Source organism: Parasteatoda tepidariorum, chromosome 2 (assembly GCF_982258835.1).
Source record: "Parasteatoda tepidariorum strain Cologne lab strain chromosome 2, Ptep-v5.0, whole genome shotgun sequence".
In the NCBI taxonomy this organism is placed as follows: domain Eukaryota; kingdom Metazoa; phylum Arthropoda; class Arachnida; order Araneae; family Theridiidae; genus Parasteatoda; species Parasteatoda tepidariorum.
The window spans coordinates 34,578,560-34,589,239 of record NC_141756.1 but is presented as its reverse complement, the minus strand read 5'-3'; the positions used below and the strand labels follow the sequence as shown (position 1 = coordinate 34,589,239).

The window sequence follows — 10,680 nt, the reverse complement described above, 5'->3', positions numbered from 1 at the left end:
ATTTATTATTTAGCAGTGTGAACTATAAGCTAGAATTTTTCCAACTTTTGAAGTTTTTTTCCTTCATTTTTGTTGCTTTTACTTAAGATTTAACGAATTCTAATTTTTCAGTTTCTGATGAGTTTATGTCAGCTAAAATCTGGTTTCACAATCCTGTAAAAAGCTTCTAACAATCCTGTTGGTTTTGAATTCCCTCTATTATATTATTAATATTTCATGTAAAATTAGAAATTCTTCTTAATGTCACGTTTTTGTTCAGTAAATATGTTGTTAAACTCTATCAGAAAGATCAATATTCTGTCATTCTCAACTTTATTTAATTAAAATAAAATTTCCGATTCCATTTTATAAAAGAAAACATTACATTTTCTATTTACGCAAGTTGTTCCATCATATCGTCATGGCAACCTGGAATGCACGTCGTTTTCTTTTTAAAATAAAACGAGACCAAGTCTAGCATAGGCCTCGCAGACAATTAAGTAATAAATAGAGAGAATCTACTTATACCAGTTCATAAATAGCGCCACGGAGCAATGGTGTTGGTTAAGTTAAGGTGTCATTTCAATGACCGTAACCTTAAACAAAACAGTTTCAAAGTTGAATTCAGAATGTGAAAGAATTGAAATCTTTGTGAAAGCATTCTCGTGAAAGAATTTAAAATGCGTCACTTAAGAGAATTGATATTTGACGGGCTTGGATTGTTCGTAATAGAACGGAAAGAACAGTTACTAACGTAAACAAATGCCACGTTTCAACAACCAATCAGGTTCGAGATACCCCCACTACATCACTTGCTGGTATCCTATAGACAAAAAAGTTAAAGTTTCACATAAAATGGGGCAAAAAAGCATGTAAAATATGTACTACACTTACTTAAAACGTAAAAATATGAAGGAACTTTATTTATCTCTTCAAGATGTCTTTTTTAAAGCCAAATTGACTTTCTTTTCGTCATTTAAAAAGGAAAAAAAAGAAGAAGTTTTTATTCTCTTTTTTCATTTTAAGAAAAGAAGATTTTTATGCAATAACTGAGTCCCTTTAATGAATGCCATCTAATAAAGCTAATAATAATCATTAAGAATTGTCTGCATAGCATTTTCCTTCCAGAATAATAAAAAAGAGTCCTCCAAAAATATTTTAAATGTTGTGTTCTTTTATGAGAAAAATGATTGTACTTCATTTCTTTTGAAATTATTAGCATTTAGATTACTAGGAAACATAAAACTAAACTAAATAGTTATTTAAAGTATTCTTTTTAAGACTATAAGGAATTTCAAAATTTCCTTAGTCATTCATTTTTAAAAATTAACTGATGCTTTTAACTTTCGTTGCAAGACTTTTTTCAAAACTAGCATTGCTTGATATTCGAGAACAATATTTCTCCTATAGCACAAAACATTGCTATTACGTTTAAAATGAGTAATTTTCATAAAATATGCTGTGCACAAAAGCTTTAAAATATAATGTTTGCATAGTTACATGTAACAATAATTTGAAGTAATTACTTTCTGGGAGATTTTGAATTCACTTGAAAGGCATATTTGATATTTTCAGCTGTATTAATAGTGTCAAGAAAAAATGGAAATGGTAAAATGTGTTTAGAAATAAACATCGGGTCTAAAAGTTGAATTTACAAGAGATGCACTTATTAATACACAAAACACTATCATCCACATCAGTTTTACAAGAAGAAGTAAAATTTCAATCCAATTTTACCTCCAATTACCTCCAATTTTTATTACAGATGTGTTTGTATTATGAAAAGTACCCTTAATTAACTTATTGTATTTTTGTTCACGTTAAGTGATGTCATAGTATGATGGAAATACAGAACAAATTGTTTAAAAAGAAAAATTGTTTATCTCGAGAAAAAAATTATTCAGATTGATAAAATAAAAATTGAAGTGATTTCTATTTTGTAAAAGTTATCTAATGAAGCCAACCTGAACTCCAACTAAAAGACAACCCTTTTTCACTCCTTGGAAAGGTGAGATATTTCTTTCCGGAGAAACCAAGTCTGCAGTGGAATTGGGGGTCTTTATTTAAGATTTTAAAATAGTTCAAAGTTCCTGAAAGAAAGGTTGGACATAAAGATGCATAGGTTTTTTACTTTATTTTCTAAAATATTAAACACATGGTCCTTTGTTGTTTTCGAGATTTTCATCCGTTTTAGCACTCTTGGGTGTACTTATTTAATCAAAAACACTGAAATAAAGTGACTGATTGAGATATAACAAGAATTCTATAGTAAAAAAATACAATTGCACCATCTTTTTACCAGATCTGGTGTTGAAAAACGGAACACTCTAAAATTTAGGAACTGAAGCAGAATTGTTTCAACAAGAGTGTTACAAGATTAAAATTCATGACGATTTAAAGTGCATTGTTACAAAAAAAACATAAAAGTTTAAGAAGTTGAAATTTCAAACTAAATATAGACCGCACTTTTTTTTTTTCTTTTTTGAAATTCAAGAAATCTCTCTTTTGAAAAAACGTAAATACAACAAATACAATTTGGTATAGTATTCATAAAATCGAGTACTATTTCTTAAACGTTTAATTATTTAGTGCTAAGTACTACTTTCTAATCAATCAACTGACAGGAAAATATAGATTTCAGTTAAAGAAGAACATGAAAAGGCTGAATATATAAATATTTTTATGTCTAATAGTTGATTGGTTTTTCATTCTTAAGAAATATTTAATAAAAATTATTTGTTTTAATTAAATTCTTCTCTACATTATATAGAAAGGAGTTAATTTAATGTAACGAATTCTTCGCAAGATATGCCTAGAAATAAGATGCACTGAAATAACATAATATTCAAGATTTTTTAACCAATATAGAGGCTGAATTATAAAAAAACAGTTTTCAATACATTGTTCACGCCCCTTCTATTTTGGTTTGATAAATCTGATTTTGATAAAAAAAATATGTATGCTTGTTTGGATATAGCACGTTTTTTTTTCTTTCAAAATAAGCATATTCGACTACCGTTATAGTTGATTATGATGCACATTTAAAAAGATTTCTTTGAAATATTGCTAAAGCATTTTGTAGCATAAAAATCCGCCCAACCGTTCAAAAGTTATACACAGTAAAAAAACAATTCCGAATAAAATTACAGTATACACCGGCATTATCCATAGAATTTCTTAGTAATCGTAATTTTTACAGCAATGATTCAGTGATTTAGAGTGATTCAGTGATTTTAACATTAATTCACGTAAAATTTACGCAAAACTGATTAGATAGTAAAAGGGATTTCACCCTGAGCTAGTACTTTTTACCAAGATTTTTTTACAGTGTAGTGGAGATCTTTTTTTTTTTTTTGCTAACTGTACATTTCAGAAGTTATTTTATTACTATCATGCATTTTGATAACAAATACCGAAAATTAAGAAACATTATTTAATTACTGTAATTTCTACACATCTTGCCTTTCTAATTTAATAAACTAACAATAAGTTTGTTACAAATTTAACAGATTGTAAAATTTGTAGCAAACGTTAATACTCAAGTTCTCATACTATAAATAAAATGAACTCAAAAGAAACCAATTTGTTTCTGTGTTTGAAATTAAAAATTGACTTCCATTTGAGTACCTTTCTAAAATTTATATTCCTTTTCTATTAGAAATGAGAAAGAAAAAAGAGTGTTGCTTTTATTCTGATTTTTGTTCAAAAATAAATACTGCAAGTCGATTTGAAACGAATAGTATAATTTGTCCCATTGCTGACTGTAAAATATTTAGAAAGAACATTGCCTTACTTCCGAGAATTCTAGAAAAGAGCTTTGTTCTTTTTATATTTTATTTTCCCTGACAAAGAAACATTTTATTCAAACATAAATTGAGTAGTTTCACATAACGAAGCGCGAATTTAAAGAGGTTCATACTCATTTCTTTAAATTTCTTTAGGTAAAGATGAATGGAAAACGTTCTGATGTGCAAAGAAACTTAAATTATATTTGTAGATAATGCCAGATTTTCAGATAATGTAACAAAATGATGAATATTTTTTTCTTTGTGTATCTGAGTTTTCGCATAATTCGTAATTAAGCGTTTATTTAGCTAAATTATACTGTGTTACAAAGTATTATATTTAATATTTTTAAGGAAATAATATTTTAAACCAATAAATTTAAAGTAATAAGACATTACAAAAACAAATGAGTTTAATACTAAAATGCAGCAATTAAATTGTATAGCAAATTTACAATAATGCACACGAAAATCGAATTTTATAAAAATACAATTTTTTATCGGACTAAGTTTATGATTTAGTAAAAAAGAAAATTTCTAATTTAAATTCATTGCTACTTACTAAAATTATTGCAAAAAAAATATTTAAACCTAAAGCTTAATTTACCAACCAAACCAAAAACGCACTAATTTAAATTGTACTAAATGCTGGAATTTTCATATATTACTATATCTTATTCATATCAAAATATTAAAAAAAAATCGCAATTTTGTTTTAATCGTATTTGTTAACCTAAAATAGTCTGATTTGAATATCTTGAAAATTTAAGAAATTCCAAGCATTTATTTAAGAAATTTTTTGTAAAAGCTCTGAATGCTAAAGGGTTTTCCACAATTGCCATTTTGTATTTTTGTACATGATTTATTTAAAATAAAGCCGGCATCATGGGGATCATTCTCTATGAAACCTTTATATAAGTATATGTTTTCTTGTATATGTTTTCTTGTACATCTTTTCTATGCTTATATAATCACAGATTGTTGTATGCACAGTAATTGTAAGCCATTATCATTTGATTTTAAATTTTGCTTTATGATGCAAACTGACACTTGTGTAGATTCAGAACTTTCCTTCAAAATTTACAAAATCAACTTAAATAATTGCTTGAAAATTTTTGAATTTTTAAGATATTCTAATTGGAATGTTTTCATAAGGAATTCTGTTTACGTTTCCAATTACGATACACAAGAATATTGTGAATTTCGTTTTGAATATTTTAACGCCGGTGCAGCAAGGAAGAACTAATTTAAATTTTGCTATTTTGCACAATTTCTAAGGAATTTTTCAAACTTTAAAATGATATTTTAGTCACTAATTAAAAAAAAAAATTTTAATATTTTTAAAGCTTTCTTAAGAAAACGTAAAATGATTCACTAAGTATTTCTAAAGGAATTAAAAAAGAACTGAAGGTGCCTCTTCCATTATTCTATGGCAATGCACATTATAGCTAATTATTGAATGAAAATTTCAAAATGCAATAACTTCTTGTTGCAGTTCATAGTTTATGATAAAAATCGATATGAATCGAAAAGAATGATAAAAATAGAATAAACAACAACGAGTCTTTTAGTTTTGGGTTTTCATTCAATAAGCATATATTTCATGGTGATTTAGTTTCAACTGAAATAAATTAGCATAAGTTTTGCCATAAATTCTCAGCACCTGTTCCATTCAACTTTGAATTAAATTTTTGATCCAGTTTTTCGGATTGTTCTTTTGAAAGACATGATTTCCAATCTCCTACAATTCCCTTTCTTATAAACTGCAAATCTTTCGGCCTATTAGTCCATAGAGGCAATTTTTTCATTTCGTTGAAACTGCTATATTTTAAAACATTTTGGAGGACCTTAGGATCATTAATTGCTTCTGAAAAAGGTCCTCCAAGAAAATTCCCAATTCTCAACACGCATTCTTCACAGTCACGTATCAATTCCTCGTATAAAAGAAATAAAACATTTGGGTCATTTCTGTGACGATAGTAAGATAAAAGATGGTCAAAGTAATCACCTCCGTCCACCGATCCTTCGAAAAACACATCGAAAAAGTCGTCGAAAGTACCACCTTCAAAATCATAAACTTTTCCAAAGCCAATTGTATGGTAGTAAAACGAAACACAACAGTCCTTAGGATTTCTGGTGATATATATGTATCTGGCTTTGTTACTTTTTGGTACTAAATGATAGGGTAAATGTGTTTTGATGAGTCTTGGGCTTGGACGGGAATTTACAGCCTGTTTCCCATTGTCTTCCAAATGAGGGCTGATGGAATAGAAATCTTCATCAGAACTTAATGGTACACCATTACTGAGCATGAGATACAGTATATACTGAGTCCATGTAGTACCACATTTCGGATATGTGGCAATAAAAACATCATCGTCTTTTGGCTTATAAGTCAAAGATTCTTCGAGATGACCAGGTATATATAATTTTTGGGGTATAATGAATCCATTGCTGTACGTGAAGTATGAAGGTTTCTTTTTTGAGGTAATGAAAGCCATTTTTGACCTGTAAAATGTTCAAAAATTAAGAAAACTGAAACAAAAATGGCCTTTATAATATTCATAAATTACTTTATGCATCGTTAGGTGTAGAGGAGGATAAATGTTCCTAGAAAAGGCTTAGTTTGATATGTTCTTGTAAAATAAAGTAACACATATTTATAAAATCCTATTCCTTGGAGTAGAAAAAGAGGCGGTTTTAGAATCAGAAACTAACTCATGCAATATATGTTTAAAAAAACTCTCTAGAGATAAAAATTTAATAAAAGAATAACTTGATTTTCAGAGGAAGTTAGGATTGGGTGATATTTCCTATAGTGGAAAACTTAGCTGTCCTTATTTTAAAGATGTTCAATTAAGCTAAAATTCAAAAATTATATAATTTTATTATCAGTAAAACGCTCTATCTTCATTAAAGGATGCTTAAGGAGGAATGTCTGTAAATTATTATTGTCTTTGTACCCATAATTAAAGTTGGCGTTTAGGAAGCGAAAATTTAGTAATGGCAGAAGGAAATAATGGGAATTTTGTCTATCAATATGTGCTATCTAGACCTGGATTTTAAAATAAAATGGCTTTTAATTGGCAAAATTCTCATAATTCCCTCGGTTTCAACAAGTAGGCTTGCTTGCATTGGCAAGTAGCATTAGGAAAAACACAAAAACTTTTTTTTTTTACTTTACGTTTGTTAATTTATCATTTCGAGATTCAGATTGTTTTTATTTTTATGTATTGAGTTTAAAATAATTGGACCTTCATTGATTAATTGAGATTTTTTTTCTCTATAAATATACATAAAAAAGTTTTTTATAATTTCAAGATATTTAATATTTAATAATTTCCTTCATAAATTGAATAAACATTATTTTCATTTGCTAAGAGTGTAAGATATATTTCTGTAAAAATGCATTAAAGCAAAATATTTCATTATAAAGGAAATATTCATAAATTGTGAATTATATGAAATGTTTGTTATAATGGATATTTTAATATAAACATTTTAAAAATTTTATTCAAGTAAACCTGCTACTTTATAGGTTATAAATGATAAAATGGATCAAAAATCTGATTTTAAATTTGATATGATAGTACTTTAATGTCTGTGAAATGATAGAATTTCGTTAGAATTTTTAAGTTCCATTAAAAAAGCTTCATTTTAGATGCACCTCCAAACAAGATTTTTGAATCACTTATAAATATTCACTTGACACTATTCATAATAGTCAGTTATGAGCCAGTTTCTGAGTTTTTACAGTTATTTATCAAAAGTTCTTTTTTTCCAGTTTTCATTTTTTTTTTCTCGAACGTTTGAAGCTTTTTCCATCCTTAGATTTCACAATAAATTATTACCATCAATGTACATAATGCGGAATTTAATATTTCCATGCAATGATAAATGTTTATTCAACAATTTTATTTAATTAAGTAATAATAAAAATTATAAATGCACTTAATATTACAGCCTTATATGCACTATAGTTTACATTAATTTAAAAGAAAAAATATTGCTTAAAATCTACCATATCAAGTCGATCATTTTAAATTTTAGTTCTACTTGAAATCAAGAATTATAAAACTTACATTAAGCAAAATATTTAATTTTAATTAGGCAATGTGATTTTGTGATTAATTAAACAGTTAAAATATTTATTCGGTGATGCGTGTGCAAAAATTTATAATTTTCTAAAAACTTTTTGCCCTGTATTCACATTTACCTTTATTAAACCACTAATAAATTCTTCCTAGAAAAAGTGCGCAAAAATTTTCATAAGATATTTGCATTAGCCTTTAAAAAACCATGACCATTAACTTAAAAATTATAGCTTGTAGCCGGTGAGGTCAATTAAGCAGTTGTTTTCAAAGATTTTATCATATTTAAGTTCCTTAAATCACTTTAATATTGTAATATTCTGTCATTCAAAGTGCGTATAAAATTATCACCTAATCAATATTATGTGTTTATATGAGGAGTATTAAAGCACTTTTAATTTTATTATTTGTTCTACTCATCTAAAAAAAGAACAAAGATATATCTCCGAAAAAATGGTTTAATAACAATTTATTTAATTGTTATTTTATCATATCCAAACAAAACAGTCCAATAATCATAAATGGGATGATATTCAAACTGTTAAAAAACCGTTAACTGCTTTAACCAACCACAAAAAACAACGAGAATTTAATTGCACCAACTAGGCTCACCTAATGCAGTGTTCCTTGCCGCTGCGTATAGATTACAGCTGAGAGGAGTGTTAAGCTCATGACCGAAAGAATGAAAGTTCGAGTTCCCGTTAACATCACAATATTTACTCCATACATTCGACACATCATGAGTTTTCAGTGCTTTACATTATTCGATTGGTGACTCTGGACTACTAGAGGGCAAAACTATTATTCACACATGGATGACATGATCACAAAGCTGGTTAGCACAAAAAATTCAGTATTTTTCGCTCCCCACGATAGATGGCGCCCTTAAATCAACTAATTAAGTTTCTAAGGCTCACTTGACGAAACAATACTCAACCACACAATTGCTGCAATGCACATTTCCTAAAAAAACCTGACTCCTATGTCCAGTTAAATTTCTTTCTTACGGTTTTGAAATCATGCAAGTTGTAAATAATAAAAAAAACACGTATTGTTTTGTATTTATAAATTTTTAACCATTCTGGTCTTAAACGGTTTCAAAACCGTAAGGGTAAAAATATATTCTTTAACGTAAACCTTACAGTTAATTGGATGGACAGACTGTTGCCTGTTATTTTACCGTATTTTTCGATTGAAAATTCTAACCGTTCATTTAAATACCATAATCTTAAATATGTCAGTCTGCTAGAATTTGACGTGTTAATATTAGACATTATAAAAGGTAAAATAATAAATACTTACCTTTAAGACGCTTCGTGCCTAACTGTTTGTAGACTTTATTCTGAATATTCCAATTCATGTGATAGAGATTAAATAATATACTTTCACATCATAAGGAAAATGTATAACTGTGTTGCGAAACATCAATGATTATCTAAGATAACACGCATATTTATTGACTTTAGAGAATGAATACAATAATAATACAGTATGAGTGATTACTTTAAGGAAATAAACTAAACAACCATTTGAGAACAATGAATAAAGCAGTTTTGCACAGTGTTATAAGTCACGAAATATAATTTTCTAATATTTATGTGAACGAAAATTCTTTTTTTAGTAAACTCATAAAATGTATTCATAGTATCGTTAGACGTTTAAGAATTAATGGAATTCGAATAAGACACAGCTGTTTGACAGTAAATGGTTTTTTAAATGATCAATGATATTTTTCTTGTTTCTTTCAATGTAATGTTTTTTAAAGGTCTCTTTCACATATATTTTGAATTAATACATAGATTGAGATAAAATTGGTTTTAAAGAAATTTAAACGATGGTGCGGCCGCAAACAGTATTATAATCGCATAAATAAAAAAGCCGTGAATGGTTATCTTTTAGGTAAATATCACTTGTTTAGGTAACTTTATTTATCTATTTTTTTTATCTAGCTAGTTATTTATTTTTTAAAGCTCAAAAATACTATTATTTTAAAGTAAAAAGTATAAGCAATTTTCAACAAAATTTTAAAATCTTATCCTGTATAACGGATAATTGTTCATGACAAATAGGATAATATTTTACGTTTTACAAAGTTTACTTTTTACTGCCTCACAAATTGCTATTTTATTTTTTACACAACAGAGAAGCCCATTGAAGTATATTTTTCTATACTTTTCAAGAATGATTATACAAGTTTTGCTTGGCTAAACATGTTTGGCTAAACCTTCCGTGACCAATTTTACGTTTTATTTTCAATAATGAAACGGAATAGACAAGAAAAATTACATTCTTATTCTTATAAGCTCTATTGCTTAAATTACATTCTTATTCTTATAAGCTCTATTGCTTTGGATATAAGATTTAAAATCGAATGATTTTTGGAGCCTTCTTTTTCAGATAGTAGGTAAAACTGTCAAGAAAAAAAAACAATAAATTAAGATCAATTTCATTCGAAAAATAATAAGTAAATGAAATATAATAAGAGAATAAAAAATACATGTAAGAATACATGTCTGGATGTAGTTCAAATTTTAAAAAAAATTTTATGAAAAATTGTGATCTCAGCAAGGCGATCACAGGTTGCCCATTGGCAATATGGTAGTTACCTAATTTTTTCTGGAAAAGCAACTTTATTGTAATTTTATCTTGGATATCTATAACTGTTTATCCTGAACTGCTCGGTACACAATTTCACAAACATATTTGAATGCAGCTCAGACACATTCTGTGTAAATTCTTTTGATGACTGAATAGACATTGAACAGCCAATTGAGATCAATATTATCATTTTCGAATTGGTACAATGGTGTTTGAAGGTGAGTGTA

At 27.5% G+C, this 10,680-nt stretch overlaps 1 protein-coding gene across 1 annotated transcript; it reads right to left on the bottom strand.

Annotated features, from left to right (window-relative positions):
* Positions 1–4,186: 4,186 nt before the first annotated feature.
* Positions 4,187–9,489, bottom strand: LOC107444987 (sulfotransferase ssu-1-like). Its single transcript, XM_016059280.4, has 2 exons — positions 9,158–9,489; positions 4,187–6,272 (listed from the first exon to the last, which is right to left on the bottom strand). Exon 2 carries the CDS (start codon positions 6,263–6,265, stop codon positions 5,396–5,398), a length of 870 nt encoding a protein of 289 aa, XP_015914766.2. The 5' UTR covers positions 6,266–6,272; positions 9,158–9,489; the 3' UTR covers positions 4,187–5,395.
* Positions 9,490–10,680: the final 1,191 nt, after the last annotated feature.

Bases quoted from the DNA above. Each gene is read 5' to 3' on its own strand.
- LOC107444987 (XM_016059280.4), bottom strand. From the start codon at position 6,265: ATGGCTTTCATTACCTCAAAAAAGAAACCTTCATACTTCACGTACAGC.